The sequence below is a fragment of the Mustela nivalis genome (assembly GCF_964662115.1).
Source record: "Mustela nivalis genome assembly, chromosome: 10".
In the NCBI taxonomy this organism is placed as follows: domain Eukaryota; kingdom Metazoa; phylum Chordata; class Mammalia; order Carnivora; family Mustelidae; genus Mustela; species Mustela nivalis.
In genome coordinates, this window is record NC_139029.1 from 90,001,539 (window position 1) to 90,023,253 (window position 21,715).

A 21,715-nucleotide genomic window follows, 5' to 3' on the forward strand; every position below is an offset into this window, starting at 1 on the left:
CCAATGGAATTAACATGCATCTCTATGTCCAAGTTACAAACCCCAAAGTTTCCTGGGAGAAGGGGGGGTGGGGTTATGGGGTTATGGGGTTATTCTCTCTTTTGTCTCCTGTCCTCCTGGGCAGCCAGTTTTATCCACCACCAAATCCCCAGGCCCAACTCTTAAACCTGCCTCTGGGTCTTCTTTTTCTTGCACCTAGAACATCCCAGGCAAATCCTACACATTCTTTGAAATTCAGAACACAGGTTAATTTTGCCTAATTGCTTCCTCTTCTAAGTTCTAGACAAATTGCTTACTTATTCTGAACAAACACAACTTGATGTGAGATTTAGTTTTTAATGAATGATTTACATATGTCTCTCACTAGATGGTAAAATTCTTGAAGGCAGGTTTTTTTTTTATTAAATTTATTTATTTAAAAAAATTTTTTTTTAATAAACATGTATTTTTATCCCCAGGGGTACAGGTCTGTGAATCGCCAGGTTTACACACTTCACAGCACTCACCAAAGCACATACCCTCCCCAATGTCCATAACCCCACCCCCCCTTCTCCCAACCCTCCTCCCCCCAGCAACCCTCAGTTTGTTTTGTAAGATTAAGAGTCACTTATGGTTTGTCTCCCTCCCAATCCCATCTTGTTTCATTGATTTGAAGGCAGGTTTTTTTTTTTTTTAATATTTTATTTATTTATTTGACAGAGATCACAAGTAGGCAGAGAGGCAGGCAGAGAGAGAGGAGAAAGCAGGCTCCCTGCGGAGCAGAGAGCCCGATGTGGGGCTCGATCCCAAGACCCTGAGATCATGACCTGAGCCGAAGGCAGAGGCTTTAACCCGCTGAGCCACCCAGGCGCCCCTGAAGGCAGGTTTTTGTCTTTGTTTTTTTTTTTTTTGATCACTGGTGTAGCCAGTGACTGACATTCTAGGGGATTAAAAAGTATTTTATATGAATGAAGGGATTAATAATTGAGTGAACTGGGAAGGAGAATCTCTGCAGTTACAGGCTTTCAGAGATTAGTGGCAATCTTGAGTTAAAAGGGCAATAACTCAGTCTGAAAAAACTAACTTTATGTAACCAAGTGGGCAACATATATTGTAACAACATACGCAAGCCTATGGAAGGAAGGTAATGCTCTGCATCTTAGAGAGACTTTATTTTCAGGTTTTTCAGTTCTCCGTTATGGACAGCCCTATTTTAAAAGGTAAGGTATCGTTTTTTACCTCTCCTGTACTCTTTTATCCCGGGGGACAGGAATTAAAATATAAATAAGAGAAAATGCCTAAAGCAGTGCAGTGCCTGACCACCTGGAAGACCCTCAACACATTTTAATCCCTTTCCTTTTTCCTACCTCGTCCTCATTTTATATTAGAAGCCTTGTGAATTTAGAGTATCTAAACCATATTTTAGTTTAAGATTTCAATTTGACGAAAACAACGTCGTGGAGATTCTGATTAGCCCTATTAACCCATGACTCTCAAACCCAAGAGGAAAAAAACCAAAATCTCGAGGGGGAGGGGAAACAGGAGGCGGAGCAAAAACTGAAACCAGGCCGAGAGGAAGCTGTAGAAGGAAGCTCCTTTTTGGTTCGGTTTGTCTTTTTTTAACCCCAGAGAGGCGTGACGCTCTAACTGCCGTCGTGGGTCAGTTTCCCGGCGAAGCGCCCGCCCGCCCCGAATTTCCTCGCCCGCCCTCTCGCTTCCGCCCCGCGGTGCGCTGCTGGGCGCCGCCACTGGGGGCGCCTTGGGCCCCGTGGCTCTGAGGCGGCGGCGGCGGTCTTCCAGTCTTCGCCTTTCCCAGCTCTCAGACGGGCGGCGGCGGCGACCAGCTGCACACCGAAAGGGCACCCACAGCCCAGGCGAGCTGCAGCACGACCGCTCCCCGCGGGCGGGCAGGGTCCGCGCCGCCGCGCTCCGGCCAGGGCTGCCGCGAGAGGCGGCGGCGGCGGCCCCTGCCCCGGCTCCGGCCGGCCCGCGGCGCCCTCCGGCCGCGCCCCCGCGCGCAGCTCGCGGCCCCGGCCATGGGGCTGCGCGGGCTCGGGGCTCCGGTGAGCTGAGGCGGCGGCGCCGGCCCGCGCGCCCCTTGGGGCCGCCCCCGCATCCCGCTCGCCGGCGTCTGGCGCTCATGATGATGAAGAAGAAGAAGTTTAAGTTTAAGGTGGACTTCGAGCTGGAAGAGCTCTCCTCGGTGCCCTTCGTCAATGGGGTCCTCTTCTGCAAGATGCGGCTGCTGGACGGCGGCAGCTTCACCGCAGAGTCCCCCAGGTAACGCGCCCTCCGCGCCCCGCGAGCCGCTGCGCCCGCCCCGCAGGGGTTTCTTCGATGGGCAGCTTGTTCCTTGGCCCATTTGCTCTCTTCTCTTTCTCTAGAGCTTCTCTTTCTCTAGAGACCGGTCTGAAATCAGGAGTTCATTGATCTGCACAAAGTGCTTCGCAAATGGGTCCATCTCGGCTGGGCTTGGCTCCTGGTCTCCTGATTCCAGATGGTTCCTGGTATCTGCCCTTCCCTCCTCAGTGCTCTAGGAATGGGAGCCACGGCCAGAAGGGAGAGGATACTTCTGGTTTCTCTTAAGACATCTTCATATTTGCGAAATGTAAAATGGAACTCGAATTGTTGTTAAAACAAAACCAAAAAGAACCCAAACTGCTTGAGTTTCAAGAGCCCTGGCCCTGGACAGAAACATGTGCTTAGCCTAACTCCTTTTCTCTTGGTGCTTACTCGGGGACTCAGAAGCCCAGGATGCAACCACGGTAGGCCCGATCAGGCTTGACTTGAGTCAAGTGTTCCCTGGCGGAGGAGACACCACTTTGTGCCTCATAGGAGCGCTGCGTCTCCAGTTACACGCTAACACTCACTGAATTACCAGTCTTGAGGTTGCCACTAGTGGCTCTCAGTGTGAAGGACTTAGAACCAGAAGGAGAGCCCAGACCTGCCCTCATTTTGAAATGAGGCCCTGGGCACTCTCCGGGAGAGTCATTGGCAGGTTACAGAATGAAGCCAAGGGTGATAGTGTTCCTTGAGTCACTTAAGGTCTGTTTGGCAGGTTGACAGATTTACCCTTAAGAAAATAGGAGATTTATGGAATTTTTTAAAAAATGAATTTTAAAGTTCCTGAGATCAAGGGAAGAGATGGACAGTTAATGCTTATTTTGCCTAAATTTACGACTCATAGACTTTATTTTTATCCTAGAAATATTCTTTCTTTTTACCTGTCATCCCTATTAGTGTAAACCCAGAAGGTCAATGGGTTGTGAAATTGGGGTCAGAAAATTGTCTGCGGTGGCAACGCTGAAGCCTATAGATGCCAGAAAATGTAAATGGCTAGTTGGCCAAAGCAAAGGATATATAAAGCGTTATCGACTCTCAGAATTAAAAAAACAGTTACCCGAGGATACTTTTTAAGATTAAACTGTGCTGCCAAATCTTTTGTGGTTATCCAGCTAATTAATTGCACTACAATCATAACACAGCGGTGAGAGAGACCAGTGTAACTTAAAATGGTACAGCAAATATTGTACCAGCTCCTCAAGTGTGGAAAAGCCAAAACCAATTCTTGAATGTCCTGTGGGTGCAAATGACTGTCTTACCCTGGGTCTTACCCTTTTCTTTCCGGGTCCCACCTGGCCACTTTGGGCTGTTAGACCAGCTCTTTTGGGTCAGTGGTGACACCTGGTGGTCAGGGTACTCTCTCTCTTACCTCTTTCTCCCTCAGATTATTGATTTGGCTTGCTACTCACAAATCAAGTTATTCCAGTATTGCACACAGCCATTTATTAAGCAAATACGTGTAGGTTGGGTCCTTTAAGTATATTATCTTATTTCATGCTGATAGCTAACCTGTAAGGTAGGGATTCCCATTTCGTGGATGAATAAACTGAGACTCAGAAGGCTCAATTTAACCAAGGCCTGCAGATCTGGTAAGTAAAATGTCAGAATCTTGATACAGGTCTGCCTGATTTCAAACAGATTGATGCCAGATGAAGGAGAAAATTATGTGTTGTGCTGAATAGGGAGATTCCTAATAGTTTTAATAAGCAAAGGGTGTAATTTGATTTCTAATTTGCAGGAGTTGGAAAAAACAGAGTTTTCTGGGTTCAATTTACCCCTTTCTCTTCCAACAAAAATGTGGTCTTAATAAAAATCAGTAAGGTTAAGAATAATGCTCTATATAGCCAAACAAACAAAAATCCCTACAGTTTGGAAGGAAATGACTCATAATAATGAATCTGTGCCTTGTTAGTTAGAGGTAATTGGTGTAAATAAAGCTAAGAGCAAGGATTTAGAATGAGGCCAATCTGAACCTGAATCCCAACTCCGTGATAAACTTGGGTGGGTTGCTCAGCCTCTAAATTTCCATCTATAAAATAAAAACCATCACTGGCATATAGGGTTGCTTTGAGGAATTTTAGGAAGATGATGTACTGAAAACAGCTCTCACAGTGCACTAGCACCCAGTCAACATTTTTAAAAAAGATCTATTTGTCAGAGAGAGAGAGAGAGAGTTCACGAGAGTACACACAAGCAGGTTGAGTGTCAGGCAGAGGGAGAGGCAGGCTCAGCGCAAAGCAAGGAGCCCAGTGTGGGACTTGATGCGATGACCCTGGGACCATGACCTGAGTTGAAAGCAGACACTTAACCGACTGAGTCATCCAGGTGCCTACATCTAATCAACATTTGAAGAGAAGACAAAGAGCTTGTCCAAGAGGGTTTGCTTCCTTTAAGATATTGATACTTAATTCCTTTATTCTGACAACTATAAGAGTGTTGGTTTGAAAAAGATCTCATTTTTACAAGAAAAAAAAAATTGAAACACCTAAGGATGTGAATTATTTTTAAATTGCATAACTTAATCCTTGGATGCCAGTCTAGGCATTGCATCTCTGATTAAATGCTAGATTTTAATTAAAAAAAAAGGGGGGGGGGCACCCAGGGGGCTCAGTCGGTTTTGTCCCATTCTTGATTTCTGCTCAAGTCATGATCTCAGTGTCCTGAGATCAAGCCCCGATCTGTCTCCATGCTCACTGTAGATTCTTCTTGTCCTCGCACTTTGCTCTTCCCTCTCTAAAATAAATAAATTAATTAAATCTTAAATCTTTACGATAAAAAAACTTATTGCCAACCCACCCCCCAAAAAACACTTTATATGCCTCTTATAAGTCAAATGGTTAACACTATAACATTTCTCCCTTAAAAATATGAAATTAACTACATAGAAAAGGGTTAACATAGCAGGCCCAAGACTACTTTTCTTAGAAAGACCTGCTTACAGTGTGTTTGCTGGCATCTGAGAACCAGTTCCCTACACTGATGTAAAACTTTTTTGAGTGTCTCCCTGTGCTTAGACTACAAACAATGTGAATTTTGGTCTCTGCCGGGGGAGAGTGTCTGTACGACCAGCCCCCAAATAAGCTTCCTTTGGTAGACAATATGTGTTCCTGTAATTCGATGCTGGAGAAACTGAGTTCTGGGTGACTCTATTAGGAGAGGACTCTTAGAAGCTTCTACTTGGATTCCCATGACTTTGGTCCATGGACCTTTTAGTAGGCTTTACTGATTCTGCTTTGTATCATTTCACTATAATAAATCTTAGCCATGAGGCTCCTGGCTGGCTAAGTTGGTGGAGCATGCAACTCTTGATCTCGGGGTTGTGAGTTTGAGCCCCATGTAGAGATTATTAAAAAAAAAAAATCTTAGACACGAATACGACTATATGCCAAGTCTTATGAGTCTTCCTAATGGACCCCTCAACCGGGGATGGTCTTGGGGATCACTGATACATGAATGTATGTAAAATAATAATTCATTTTTTAGAAAAAAGGCTTAGAGGTACATTGTAAATTATAGGTATATTTGACTTTATACAGAAACTAAAGAGGCAGATCATTCATTGTTCAGCACATGTTAAATGAACATTTACCAGGTTTCAAGCTGTGTGGCAGGGATTCTGAGAAGCATAACAAATATAAAGGCCCCATAAGGGAATTAGCTCTACTTAATGAAATCAGATCATAGATATATAATTACTTGACAGTAGGAGATAATATGATTTAGTGCCTAATCAATGGGTCAGTTTGTGAGTGGTGTTGAAATTCTACAGGTAAAGAATTTATTTGCAGCTGTAATGGTTATGGAAAACCACAGTAGCTTTTCAGCTGAGCAGGCTGGGAGGATGAATTTGCATTAACAGGGAAGTGAGGGTGAGAGGTCAGCTTGAACGGGTCATCAGTAGGAGCTGGTGATAGAGCAGCCTGATTGCAGAGAGAGTTCACATTGAACAGAAGGAGAAGATAAGGACTTTGAATACCATTATAGTTTGCTTTCCACTGCTCATAGGATAAAAGTCCTTTTGAGAGTCTTGCACAAAGTTGTCTTATGATTAAAGTAGCTGATTGATTTTTGTCAGATTCAAGAGTGGATAGACTAGGTGGGGAGACAAATAAGGAGTCTGTTAAAATAACCCAGGCAGGGGCTAATACGAACCTGAGTTTGGAGGTTTTTCATCTAAGTGTCTGATAAAATAATAATGCTATGACAAATGCCTTGACGCCATGCCAGAGTAAGGAAGTCAAGAAGAGTCTTTGTTTTTTTTTCTGTCTTGTTGAGGTGTATCACAGTATCCGTGAGGCTTATTTGTTGATAATAAATTGTGGAGAGGATAGAGGGAGGTAGGTTGTGTGTTGGACATAGTACATTGAGGTGACAGTGAGCCTAATTAGCAGTTGGAGACATAGTTATTGTGGGTTTCTTAGATTCTGGTCTATTGTAAGTAAGCCTGCTTACTGAACTTTTCATCTAGAATTTCCTTAACCGTTTTTGCCTTTTTAAAGATTAGCAGTGAAAATTAATTTTTAGAATTTTAGAAGTTTCTGCTGGAAAAGTGTGTTTAGTGAACAGGTTAGAAAAAATACAAAGACTAGAAAGTGTTTGTCATAAATGTTATCAAAATTGTCAGGTTTTGCATGCCATAGTTAATAAAACATTCAGATAATACATTATATGATTATAGTAATCTAATCAACTGAAACCAAATTATTGCCTAATAATTTTTGAAACTTTCAAAAAGATAGAAAATTACACTATTTAAGTCTTTTAAGTGCATGCTTCCTTTGTAAAAGCATTTAAATCTCTTGAGGTGTGTTAAGACTGACATAACAGGTTTCATTTCTGTCTGCTTTAGTAACAGAATAAGGAAGAAAAGTTTCTTGTATTTTTAGGATTCCCAAGTTTGCCTTATTTTGTTCATCTTTTTTTGTACTCATAGCTAAATACTTTCCAAAGTTTCACATGAGCTTGTGGCAAAAAACCATGTGAATTCAGGGAGTGTCCAGGAAGCTAATGAGCACATCTGTGTATTAGATCTTTTACTTTGTAAACAAGCTGAAGAGATTTCTTCTCTTTGGCCAGAATATGTCTTCATGTTTTCAAGATTTTAGTTCATGCACATTTTGTTTTATTATTTTGCACATCCAGTTTTCTGAACACCATTCGTTGAAGAGTGTCCTTTTCCCACTTCATATGTCCTTATCCCATTTTCTTGCCTCCTTTGTCCTATATTAATTGAGCATACATACAAGGGTTTATTTCTGGGCTCTCTATTCTTTTTCACTGAGGTATGAATGTGTTTTTGTGTCCATGTCATAGTGTTTTGATTACCATAGCTTTTTGGATAGTTTGAAATCAGGTGATATGATACTTTTGGCTTTGTTCTTTTTCAATATTATTGTTTTGGCTATTTGCGGTCTTCTGTGATTCCATACAAATTTTAGAATTATTTGTTTCAGTTCTGTGACAGAGGTCTTTGGAAGTTTAATATGGATTGCACTGAATAGTAGATTGCTTTCGATAGTAGAGACATTTAAACAATATTAATTCTTCCAGTCCATGAGCCCAGAATTCTTTCCATTTTTTTAATGTCATCTTCAATTCCTTTTATCAGTGTCTTATATTTTTCAGTGTATAGGTCTCTCACCTTCTTGGTTACATTTATCCTAGGCATTTTATTCTTTTTATACAATTATAAATGCGATTTTTTTCCTGATTTCTCTTTCTGCTACTTAATTATTGGCGTATAGAAATAAAACCGATTTGGGGCCATCTATGTGGCTCAATTAAGCGTCTGCCTTTGGCTTAGGTCGTGATCCCGTGGTCCTGGGATGGAGCCCCACATGGGGCTCCCTGCTCAGTGGGGAGTCTGCTTCTCCCTCTCCCTCTCTGCTCCCCCTGCTTGTGTTCAGTCTCTCTTTCACTCATTCTCTCTTAAAACAAAACAAAAAACCTTATATAAAAATCTGTTGCATTTCTTTTTTAAATTAATTTTGCATCCTGCAGTTTTACTGAATTCATTTACTAGTTCTAACAGTTTTTTGGTAGTCTTTAGGTTTTCTATTTATAGTATCATGTTGTCTTTAAATAGTGACAGTTTCCCTTCATTTTCAAATCGTTTGTCTTTTATTTCTTTCTTTCTTTTTTTTGCCTAATTACTGTGGTGAGGCCTTCCAATGCTGTCAAGGCTGTGTTGAATAAAAATGAGGATAGTGGGCATCCTTGTCTTGTTCCTTAGATGAAAAGCTTTTAGATTTTCACTGGTGATGGGTACCTGTGTAGCTAAGTAGATTGTTGGACTCATGATTTCAGCCCAGTTCATGATCTCAGGGTCATGAGATTGAGCAACACATCTGGCTCTGCATTAGGCATGGAGCCTGCTTGAGATTCTCTCTCTACCTCTCCTGCTGCCCCTCCTACCCTAAAAAAATTAGATTTTTCACTGTTGAGTATGTTATTAGCTATGCTTTTGTCATTTATGGCCTTTTATTATGTTGAGGTACATTCCCTTTATAGTCAGTTTGTTGAGAGTTTTTATCTTAAGTAGATGCGGAATTTTATCAAATGCTTTTTCTGCTTCTATTGAGCTCATTACATGTTTCCTATCTTTCATTTTGTTGATGTGGTATATTATGTTGATTGATTTGCAGATGTTGAAACATCCTTGAATCCCTGAAATAAACCCCATATGATCTTAGTATATGATCTTTTTAATATATTGTTGAACTCGGTTTGCTAATATTTTGTGAGCATTTTTGCGCCTGTGTTCACCAGGGCTATTGGCCTGTAATTCTCTCTTTCTCATTCTCTCTCTTTTTTTTTAATGATGTCATAGTCTCAGTTTGATATCAGGGTAATGCTGGCCTCATAAAATTAGTTTAGAAGCTTTCCCTTTCCAGTTTTGTTTTGTTTTGTTTTGTTCTTGAAGAGTTTGAGAAAGACAGGTATTAATCTTTGAATTTTTAGTGGAATTTACCAGTGAAGCCATCTGGTCCTGGACTCTTGTTTATTGGGAGGTTTTGATTATTGATTCAGTTTCCTTACTAGTAATCAGTCTGTTCAGTTTCTATTTCCTCATGATTTAGGCTTGGAAGATTGTAAATTTCCAGAAGTTTATCCATTTCTTCTGTCTTTACAATTTGTTGGCATATAATTGTTCATAGTATCCTATTATGATCCTTTCTGTTTTGGTGATATAAGTTGTAACTTCTCCCCTTTAATTTTTTTTTTTTTAGAGGGATGTTGAGGAGGGGCAGAGGAAGGGGAAAGAGAGAATCTTTTTTTAAATTAATTAATTAATTTATTTTTATTTTTTATAAACATATATTTTTATCCCCAGGGCTACAGGTCTGTGAATCGCCAGGTTTACACACTTCACAGCACTCACCTTAGCACATACCCTCCCCATTGTCCATAACCCCACCACCCTTCTCCCAACTCCCCTCCCCCCAGCAACACTCAGTTTGTTTTGTGAGATTGAGTCACTTATGATTTGTCTCCCTCCCAATCCCATGTTGTTTCATTTATTCTTCTACCCCCTTAACCCCCCATGTTGCATCTCCACTTCCTCATATCAGTGAGATCATATGATAGTTGTCTTTCTCCAATTGACTTATTTCACTAAACATGATACCCTCTAGTCCTATCCACATTGTCGCAAATGGAAGATTTCATTTCTTTTGATGGCTGCATAGTATTCAATTGTGTTTATATAACACCTCTTCTCTATATATTCATCTGTTGATGGACATCTATGTTCTTCCATAGTTTGGCTGTTGTAGACATTGCTGCTATAAACATTCGAGTGCATGTGCCCCTTCGGATCACTATGTTTGTATCTTTAGGGTAAATACCCAGTAGTGCAATTGCAGGGTCATAGGTCAGTTCTATTTTCAACATTTTGAGGAATCTCCATGCTGTTTTCCAGAGTGGTTGCACCAGCTTGCATTCCTACCAACAGTGTAGGAGGGTTCCTCTTTCTCCGCATCCTCGCCAGCATCTGTCATTTCCTGACTTGTTAATTTTAGCCATTCTTACTGGTGTGAGGTGATATCTCATTGTGGTTTTGATTTGTATTTCCCTGATGCCGAGTGATATGGAGCACTTTTTCATGTGTCTGTTGGCTATCTGGATGTCTTCTTTGCAGAAATGTCTGTTTATGTCTTCTGCCCATTTCTTGATTGGATTATTTGTTCTTTGGGTGTTGAGTTTGCTAAGTTCTTTATAGATTTTGGACACTAGCACTTTATCTGCTATGTTGTTTGCAAATATCTTCTCCCATTCTGTCAGTTGTCTTTTGGTTTTGTTAGCTGTTTCTTTTGCTGTGCAAAAGCTTTTGATCTTGATGAAATCCCAATAGTTCATTTTTGCCCTTGCTTCCTTTGCCTTTGGCGATGTTCCTAGGAAGATGTTGCTGTGGCTGAGGTCGAAGAGGTTACTGCCTGTGTTCTCCTCAAGGATTTTGATGGATTCCTTTCTCACATTGAGGTCCTTCATCCATTTTGAGTCTATTTTTGTGTGTGGCGTAAGGAAATGGTCCAATTTCATTTTTCTGCATGTGTCTGTCCAATTTTTCCAACACCATTTATTGAAGAGGCTGTCTTTTTTCCATTGGACATTCTTTCCTGCTTTGTCAAAGATTAGTTGACCATAGAGTTGAGGGTCTGTTTCTGGGCTCTCTATTCTGTTCCATTGATCTATGTGTCTGTTATTGTGCCAGTACCATATTGTCTTGATGATGACAGCTTTGTAATAGAGCTTGAAGTCTCAAATTGTGATGCCACCAATTTTGGCTTTCTTCTTCAATATTTTTTTGGCTCTTCGAGGTCTTTTCTGGTTGCATATAAATTTTAGGATTTGGTCCATTTCTTTGAAGAAAATGGATGGTACTTTGATAGGAATTGCATTAAATGTGTAGATTGCTTTAGGTAGCATAGACATTTTCACAATATTTATTCTTCCAATCCAGGAGCATGGAGCATTTTTCCATTTCTTTGTGTCTTCCTCAATTTCTTTCATGAGTACTTTATAGTTTTCTGAGTATAGATTCTTAGCCTCTTAGGTTAGGTTTATTCCTAGGTATCTTGTGGTTTTGGGTGCAATTGAAATGGGATTGACTCCTTAATTTCTCTTTCTTCTGTCTTGTTGTTGGTGTAGAGAAATGCAACTGATTTCAGTGCATTGATTTTATATCCTGAAACTTTACTGAATTCCTGTACAAATTCTAGCAGTTTTGGAGTGGATCCTTTTGGGTTTTCCACATAGAGTATCATATCATCTGCGAAGAGTGATAGTTTGATGCCTTTAATTTCTTTTTGTTGTCTGATTGCTGAGGCTAGGACTTCTAGTACTATGTTGAATAACAGTGGTGATAATGGACATCCCTGCCATGTTCCTGACCTTAGCAGAAAAACTTTCAGTTTTTCTCCATTGAGAATGATATTTGTGGTGGGTTTTTCATAGATGGCTTTGATAGTATTGAGGTATGTGCCCTATTCCTGCACTTTGAAGAGTTTTGATCAGAAAGGGATGCTGTACTTTGTCAAATGCCTTTTCAGCATCTATTGAGAGTATCATATGGTTCTTGTTCTTTCTTTTATTAATGTGTGTATCCCATTGATTGATTTGCAGATGTTGAACCAAGCTTGCAGCCCTGGAATAAATCCCACTTGGTTGTGGTGAATAATCCTTTTAATGTACTGTTGAATCCTATTGGCTAGGATTTTGTTGAGAATTTTCGCATCTGTGTTCATCAAGGATATTGGTCTGTAGTTCTCTTTTTTGATGGGATCCTTGTCTGGTTTTGGGTCAAGGTGATGCTGGTCTCATAAAAGGAGTTTGGAAGTTTTCCTTACATTTCTATTTTTTGGAACAGTTTCAGGAGAATAGGAATTAGTTCTTCTTTAAATTTTTGGTAGAATTCCCCCGGGAAGCCATCTGGCCCTGGGCTTTTGTTTGTTTGGAGATTTTTGATGACTTTTTCAATCTTCTTACTGGTTATGGGTCTGTTCAGGTTTTCTATTTCTTCCTGGTTCAGATGTGGTAGTTTATATGTCTCTAGGAATGCATCCATTTCTTCCAGATTGTCAAATTGTTGGCATAGAGTTGCTCATAGTATGTTCTTATAATTGTCTGTATTTCTTTGTTAGTTGTGATCTCTTCTCTTTCATTCATGATTTTATTTATTTGGGTCCTTTCTCTTTTCTTTTTGACAAGTCTGGCCAGGGGTTTATCAATCATAATACCTCTTTCAAAGAACCAGCTCCTAGTTTCATTGATTTGTTCTATTGTTTTTTTGGTTTCTATTTCATTGATTTCTGCTCTGATCTTCATGCTTTCTCTTCTCCTGCAGTGTTTAAGGTTTCTTTCTTGTTCTTTCTCCAGCTCCTTTAGGTTTAGGGTTAGGTCGTGTACTTGAGACCTTTCTTATTTCTTGAGAAAGGCTTGTACTGCTATATATTTTCCTCTCAGGACTGCCTTTGTTGTGTCCCACAGATTTTGAACTGTTGTGTTTTCATTATCATTTGTTTCCATGAACTTTTTCAATTCTTCTTTAATTTCCCGGTTGACCCATTCATTCTTTAGAAGGATGCTGTTTAGTCTCCATGTATTTGGGTTCTTTCCAAACTTCCTCTTGTGGTTGAGTTCTAGCTTCAGAGCATTGTGGTCTGAAAATATGCAGGGAATGATGCCAGTCTTTTGATATCGGTTGAGTCCTGATTTAGGACCGAGGATGTGGTCTATTCTGGAGAATGTTTCATGTGCACTAGACAAGAATGTGTATTCTGTTGCTTTGGGATGAAATGTTCTGAATATATCTGTGATGTCCATCTGGTCCAGTGTGTCGTTTAAGGCCTTTATTTCCTTGCTGATCTTTTGCTTGGATGATCTGTCCATTTCAGTGAGGGGAGTGTTAAAGTCCCCTACTATTATTGTATTATTGTTGATGTGTTTCTTTGATTTTGTCATTAATTGGTTTATATAGTTGGCTGCTCCCACGTTGGGGGCATAGATATTTAAAATTGTTAGATCTTCTTGTTGGACAGACCCTTTGAGTATGATATAGTGTCCTTCCTCATCTCTTATTATAGTCTTTGGCTTAAAATCTAATTGATCTGATATAAGGATTGCCACCCCTTCCCTCTTCTGATGTCCATTAGCATGGTAAATTGTTTTCCACCCCCTCACTTTAAATCTGGAGGTGTCTTAGGGTCTAAAATGAGTTTCTTGTAGGCAACATATAGATGGGTTTTGTTTTTCTATCCATTCTGATACCCTGTGTCTTTTGATTGGGGCATTTAGCCCATTCACATTCAGGGTAACTATTGAGAGATATGAATTTAGTGCCATTGTATTGCCTGTAAAGTGAATGTTAACTGTATATTGTCTCTGTTCCTTTCTGATCTACTACTTTTAGGCTCTCGGAAAGAGAGAATCTTTTTTTTTTTTTAAGATTTTATTTATTTATTTGATGCACAGAGAGAGAAATCACAAGTAGTCAGAGAGGCAGGCAGATGGAGAGGGGGAAGCAGGCTTTCCAAGGAGCAGAGAGCCCGATGCTTTTTACTAACTATATAACTTTCAGTGCCTCTTTGTATTTGTTTCCTCAGATACAAAATGAAAGTAATAACAGCAATAATGTAGTAATAGTACCTTCCTAGTATGGGTATTTTGAAGGATATAAAAGCTTAGAAAAGTTTCTGGCACATGGGAAAAGTATACAAAAATCTTAGCTACCATAATTACAATAGTGTATTATGTGAATAGATGACCTCGTTTCTGGTCAGGGTATAAAGAAGTTTGTGACTCCTACTCAATGGTGGAAAGCTGAAGGCTTTCTCTCTATGATCAGGAACAAGACAAGCGGAATGCTTAACTATTGAGCCAAGCTGGCACCCATGTCACGCCACTGTTTTAGAAATGAGAAAGTTGATCCATAGAAAACAACATAATTTGTTCAAGGTCACCAATCAGTTAAATTAAAGATATTTGGAAAACTGTTCCATAAAAGAAGAATAGGTTTATGCTGGGTACATCAAAGGACGGAACCTTAGATCAGTGGGGACATGTTAAAGAAAGCATGTCTCTATCCGATATAATATTAGAAAAGTAATCTCTAATATTTAGAAGAGTACAGTAGTGAATATGCTATCTTGGTACCCTGTTCATTTGTAAGGGACGTTGTCCTTCATTAGAGGGATTGATGACCTAGATGATTCTCATGACCCTTTCTGACTCCAGGGTTCTATGATTAGGCTTTCCGTTGTATTTCCTAATATCGCTCTTCCTAAATCACCCATTTTAGCCCAGACTGGTTAGCTTATAGTAGCCAAATGTTGGTATGTTTCTGTCTCCTTTGTACTCTCTCCTTTTCTCACCTCTTCGCACCATTCTTGTCTTTTATTCAAATTCCTACCATTTGTTGGCTTTATGCCCAAACTTGTCTCAACCTACAATCCACCCACTGCTTTCCTGCCATGTGTACTACACATAGTGTGTCCATAATAAATGTCTGTTATCTGTTGAATGAATGAAATCCTTCCTCATTGTCTCACTCTGATTTTACCTTTCACTCAATTTTATAGTTCTTGTTTTTACCCCCCAGTCATTTTACCCAAATTTATTCTTTTAATTGCCTTCATAAAAAATTTCCATGCAGTGTAAACTTATGGTAGTAAAAATAAATACAAGAAAAGGTAGAAAGAAGTATTTAATTGTTTTTTGGGGTGGGGGCTAGGCAGGGGAAGTGTCATGGAAGAAAATTCCTTAGCAAGGCTTTGAAAAAAGTCTAGCTGGAGAAGGAAATGAAATGATAGAAGAAATAGTACATACACACAGTGGCAAGGCACAGCGGCATGGTATGTGCCAGGAGCACTGTGAATCCAGGTTTGCCCCGCTATCCAGGCATAGAGCATTCCTATGAAATCTTTCCTAAGGCAACGGCATAAGGTAGAGAGTACCATCCCCCTTTCCAAAAGTTCACATTCTGCCACTTCACGTTTAGTAAAGATCCACTTTATTTAATGGTAACAGCTTTTTATGTGAAAGCAAAAATCCTCTTCAGATTTCTTTCCGTTAGCAGGCACTAATGTAGGTCTCTCCTAAATATGAAGAGACAAGACACAAACTTTCAGAGTGAGGCATAGTATTAACAGTATTTTCTACCCTTATTTTCTGGTTCTGCTTTCTACAGTTTTGATTACCAGAGATCAAGTGCAGTAAGGAAGATCCTCCTTCTAACATGTAGTCAGAAGGTGAGCATTAGCCTCAGGCTGTGGCACAATGCCTGTGTCATTTGACTAACTCAGCACAGACATTTCGTCATCTCACATCATCACAAAAAGGGAGAGTACAGTATGGTATTTTAGGAGAGAGACCACATCTGTTTCCTTGTTAGTTATCTTTGCCAGTTTCTTACTGTGCCTACTTTATAAATTAAACCTTATCATAAATATGCATAGGAAAAAACATAGTACAAATAGGATTCTGTGCTATCGAGTTTTAGGCATCCACTGGGAGTCTTGGAATATATCCCCCTGATGGGGGGGCACTACTATAATCGTGTATTATGCGGACACATTAAAAGAGAGAGAGAGAATGGTCTCTACAAGGAGTCTGGACTTTAATACTCTAGGGTCTACGGAGCCAAAAGCAGAGGAGTGACTTGTACAAAATTAGTAGGTTGGCTTAAGGCTGGAATTTAAGAGAATTCTTATCTGACAACCTTAACTTTCTCAGTAGCAACCAAAAAGGGGGAGAATAAGGAACATGGGGATCATGATAAAAGATCAGAAAAGCTTCTGTAAGTGATGGGAGAGAAAGCTGACCAAAGACAAATCCAAAAGGCCTAACTAGAACTTAAAACGTGAATTTTAGAGGCACCTGGGCAGCTCAGGCAGTTAAGTATCCCAACTCTTGACTTCGGCTCAGGTCATGATCTCAGGGTCATGAGATCAAGCCTCATGTTGGGCTCCACACTGATCATGGAGCCTGCTTGGGATGCTCTATCTCTCCCTCTGCCCCATCCCCCATGATTGCTCTCTCTCCCTCTCTAAAGAAACCATGAATTTTAGTGATGGCAGTGTGTATGTTCATGCATTCTTCTCCAGCAGTGCTCATAGGATTGAGATAGGAAAAAAGTGAACAGAAGGTTTGATCCAGGTTTGTAGGTATGTGAAAAGGCCAAGGAGGCAAGGGAATTAGAGTGTTGGTGAGAAAGGAATTTTAAGCAGTTGCTCATGGGGTCCATACTTCATAAGGAAAGAAGCCAGGCCAGGAAGATAAATCAGGAAAACAAAATGGTTAGATGATACAGGTCTCAGTGGTTGTAAAGAAAAGTACGTGTGAAAGGAATGAGGATGTGACGGAGTTGCTGGAGTCAGAGATGTGCTCAGAGAGCAGGATATTGAAGCTTTGAGGATCCGTCCTTCAGTTTTGAGTCAGGAGGGTTGGCAAGGTGCAGTGTTACTAAAGTGGTGGGTGTGAAGACAGGCATAGGGCAAAGAACTCTGAGTGTAGGGTGTTAGGTCATTTGCATGGTGTTAAAATAGCCAGTAATGACTGCAAGTGTTGGGGCCAAAAGAGATCAAAAAAGCAGTATTTCATTGGGACATTAACTAGGAGAGGAAGAAATTAGTCTTACATTATGGCCTGATGTTACATGCCTCAGGTTTGGAAGTAGAAGAGTTACAGCTTACAAATAACATTGCGGGGTTAGGAATATGCTAATGCTGCCTTCTGTGGAAGATGGGGGTGGAAAATAAACATCACCTACTCTCAAAGACTTCAGCACAGTGTTCTCATGAGATAGTTGATTTCAGTTAAGCAGTGAGTGGAGTGTTGTTACATGAAGAGGTTGAGACTGTAAGAGTGTACTTAACTTTCTGGGATCAAGGTTTCAGGTGACACGTCAGATGAGTTGGGAAGGAGAACAGCAACAGCAAGGAAGAATAGAATAATAGGGAAGAGCCTGCTGGGGATTCAGAAGGGCTAGGCAAGGACCTGCATCTTAAGTCTTCTCCTGTGTATTACAGGGATGAGAGGTATGCATAGAACTGAATAGCCTGAAGATTTCTAATATGGACATGAAATAATTTAGTGCTCTAAGGCCCAGGTTATACGAGACAGTTGTTCCAGCTGTCTCTACTACTTCTAGGCATGCATGAACAAGGTCATGTGTGTCTTGCCTTCCACTTCCTCAAAAGCCTTCTCCTTGATCATCTGTGTCTCTGTTTCACAGCCCCTACCTACAGATTTGATCTTTACCTTCCCTAATCTTGTCACCCTGTTTCAGAGGATAACTGTTCTTCCTTCTGTTTAGTGCCAACCCACTCCTCTGTATCGCTGACCCCACCTCCACCTAACTTCCCTCTGTCTCTCTTTCTGTACAGTTCTGACCCAAACTTCATGAAAAAATAATCCGCATTTGCTGCTTCTTGAGCATTCCTTCTTCCTGCCTCAACCCTATACTCTGATATCTACCCCGCCAATCAGTGGAAACCGACCTTGCTGACCTCATCAGCCACCCTAATTGCCATATCTGGTCAGTATTTTCTCATTCTCATGTTTGTGCTCTATTTAAAGTCACCTGGCAAGTACCAATTTCTTGAAACTTGACTACTTTTTTTTTTTTTTTAAGATTTTATTTATTTGACAGAAATCACAAGTAGACGGAGAGGCAGGCAGAGAGAGAGAGGGAAGCAGGCTCCCCGCTGAGCAGAGAGCCTGATGCGGAACTCGATCCCAGGACCCTGAGATCATGACCCGAGCCGAAGGCAGCGGCATAACCCACTGAGCCACCCAGGCACCCCGAAGCTTGACTACTTTTGTTTCCATGAATTTTCGTCTCCACCTTAACCTCCCACTTCTGATTCCTCTGAGGTCACTTCTGTTTTTACCTTCTTTTCTTCTCTTCTTCTTCCTTCTTCTTCTTTCATATTTCTTCTTCTTCTTAACTGACTTTATTTTTTGAGCAGTATTATGTTCCCAGCAAAATTGAGGGGGAAGTATAGAGAGTTCCCATGTACCCACATGCACATCTCCCCCATTGTCCAAATCTCCCAGCAGAAGGTATGTTTGTTTGATGGACCTACATTGACACATCATTATCACCCAGAGTCCATGGTTTTCATTCAGGTTCACTTTTGGTGTTCTATAGCCCATGGGCTTTGACAAATGTGTTCTGACGTGTATTCACCTTTGCAGTGTACAGAATAGTTTCAGTGCCCTCAAAATCTTCTTTGTCATTTATTCATTTCTCCTTTTCCCTAAACCTAGACTCCATTCATGAGCCTTTTCTAGAGTTTCATATAATTGGAATCATACAGCAAGTAACCTTATTCAGATTGGCTTCTTTCACTCAGTAATAGGCGTTTAAGGTTCTTCCATGTCTTCATAGCTCGATAGCTCATTTCTTTTTATCACCAAATAATAATTTGGTAGTCTGAGTGTACTACAAATAATCTGTTCACCTACCATTTATTGTATATGTATGTGTATATATACATGTGTATATGTGTGTATACATTTATATATATTTATTTTTATATATTGTATATTTATATGATTTATAAATTTGTGTATATTAATTTATATATATGTGTATGTATAAAATTCCATTATTGAGAGTTACTTAGGGTAGTCATATTCATAGAGACAGAAAGTAGAATGATGGTTGCTAGGACCTTGGGGGAAGAAGGAATGGGGAATTATTTAATGTGTATAGAGTTTCACTTTTACAAGAGGAAAAGAGGTCTTAGAGATTTGATACAGCATGAATGTGTTTAAGACTACTGAACTGCACACGTAAAAATGGTTAAGATAGTAAATTTTATGTTATGTGTATTTACCACAAGATTTGTTTTTAGTTTTTTTTTTTTTTTTTAAGATGTGTTTCTTGGACAGACAGAGATCACAAGCAGGCAGCGAGAGAAGGAGGGGGAAACAGGCTCCCTTCTGAGCAGAGAGCCGGATGCGGGGCTTGATCCCAGGACCTTGAGATCATGACCTGAGAAGCAGAGGCTTTAGCCCACTGAGCCACCCAGGTGCCCCTCTTTTTTTTTTTTTTAGAGAGAGAGAGAAGGCACACTTGGGGGAGGGGCAGAGGGAGAAGGAGAGAGAGAATCTCAAGCAGACTCCACACAACCCTGAGATCATGACCTGAACCAAAACCAAGAGTTGGATGCTTAACTGACTGAACCATCCACATGCCCTTTACCACAATTTTTAGATGAAAAAGTATTTCAGTCCCCCCATTTTTATTTGATCAAGCCAATTACTTACATATTAGTATATTTAAAGTTGATTAGTATTAAGAAGAATGTTTTCTTCTTTTTAAACTTAATGGTACAGGAACATTTTTGCCACGAATTTTCTGCAATAGCATTGATGGATCCATTCAGTTATTCTGCAACTATGTGATTTCTTAAATTTAAGACATATAGGTTTATGTTGTAATTAATTTTTACCTAACAATTTTAGTCAATTCCCTCTTTTTCTCACTTGTATTTGTGCTTTTTAAAGCGATTTTTGCTTGTACTATAAGTCTTGAGATATATCTTATTTGTTCATGACAAATAGCATTTATTGATAATATCATGTCAAATTTATCCTTTATTAAGTATATTACCTTAATAAATTTGTTCTTTTTTATAAAGATTTTAAAAAATTTATTCTTTTGAGAGAGAGACACAGACAGCATGAGAGAGAGGGAGAGCATGCATGCAAGCAGGAATAGGAGGAAGAGGAAGGAGAGAGGGAGAAGCAGTCTTCTCACCGAGCAAGAAGCCTGATGTGGGGCTCGATCCCAGGACCCTGGGATCATGACCTGAGCTGAAGGCAGACGCTTAGTGGACTGAGCCACCCAGGCACCACAGTAAATTTGTTCTATGAAAGTTCTGTATAAGACATTTACTTTCATCTTTTGCATGAGCCCTTTTCATTATCTCAAAGCATATATCCTTCATAACCATTGATGAATATATTATAATAAAATAATATATATTAACATATAATTGTTACTGTAAAAATAGGTATAAAATACAGTTTTTAATCATCAGAAAGTCTGTAGTTTAGTGAGAGATACTGACACATATATTGTTAAATGCAGTACAGAGCAGAGTGACAAAGTCTACAGTAAATGCACAAATCAAATTGTATGGCAGTTCTTGGGACGCCTGGGTGGCTCAGTTGGTTGAGCAGCTGCCTTCGGCTCAGGTCATGATCCCAGCGTCCTGGGATCGAGTCCCGCATCGGGCTCCTTGCTCGGCAGGGAGCCTGCTTCTCCCTCTGCCTCTGCCTGCCTCTGTCTGCCTGTGCTCGCTCGCTCTCTCTCCCTCTGTCTCTGGCAAATAAATAAATAAATTCTTTAAAAAAAAAAAATTGTATGGCAGTTCAAAGAAGAAAGAGAGCATGTGATCTAAGTTTTGAAAGATTAGTACGAATGGAACAAATAATTCTAAAATTTATATGGAACCAGAAAAGACCTCGAATAGCCAAAGGGATATTGAAAAAGAAAGCCAAAGTTGGTGGCATCACAATTCCGGACTTCAAGCTCTATTAAAAAGCTGTCATCATCAAGACAGCATGGTACTGGCACAAAAACAGACACATAGATCAATGGAACAGAATAGAGAGCCCAGACCCTCAACTCTATGGTCAACTAATCTTCGACAAAGCAGGAAAGAATGTCCAATGCAAAAAAGACAGCCTCTTCAATAAATGGTGTTGGGAAAACATGCAGAAAAATGAAATTGGACCATTCATTTCCTTACACCACACACAAAAATAGACTCAAAGTGGATGAAGGACCTTAATGTGAGAAAGGAATCCATCAAAATCCTTGAGGAGAACACAGGCAGCAACCTCTTCGACCTCAGCCGCAGCAGCATCTTCCTAGGAACATCGCCAAAGGCAAGGGAAGCAAGGGCAAAAATGAACTATTGGGATTTCATCAAGATCAAAAGCTTCTGCACAGCAAAGGAAACAGTTAACAAAATCAAAAGACAACTGACAGAATGGGAGAAGATATTTGCAAACGACATATCAGATAAAGGACTAGTGTCCAAAATCTGTAAAGAACTTAGCAAACTCAACACCCAAAGAACAAATAATCCAACCAAGAAATGGGCAGAGGACATGAACAGACATTTCTGCAAAGAAGACATCCAGATGGCGAACAGACACATGAAAAAGTGCTCCATATCACTCGGCATCAGGGAAATACAAATCAAAACCACAATGAGATATCACCTCACACCAGTCAGAATGGCTAAAATCAACAAGTCAGGAAATAACAGATGCTGGCGAGGATGCGGAGAAAGGGGAACCCTCCTACACTGTTGGTGGGAATGCAAGCTGGTGCAGCCACTCTGGAAAACAGCATGGAGGTTCCTCAAAATGT

The 21,715-nt window shown here is 40.2% G+C and overlaps 1 protein-coding gene across 2 annotated transcripts in view; it reads left to right on the top strand.

Annotated features, from left to right (window-relative positions):
• The first annotated feature begins 1,971 nt into the window (after window positions 1–1,971).
• EEIG2 (EEIG family member 2) overlaps window positions 1,972–21,715 on the top strand; it is an 84,174-nt gene continuing 64,430 nt past the window's right edge. For both annotated transcript variants that reach the window (XM_082688279.1, XM_082688280.1), the window contains exon 1: window positions 1,972–2,259. In XM_082688279.1, the coding sequence (XP_082544405.1) occupies window positions 2,120–2,259 (140 nt within the window). In that variant the 5' untranslated portion in view covers window positions 1,972–2,119. The remainder of the gene's footprint in view (window positions 2,260–21,715) is intronic.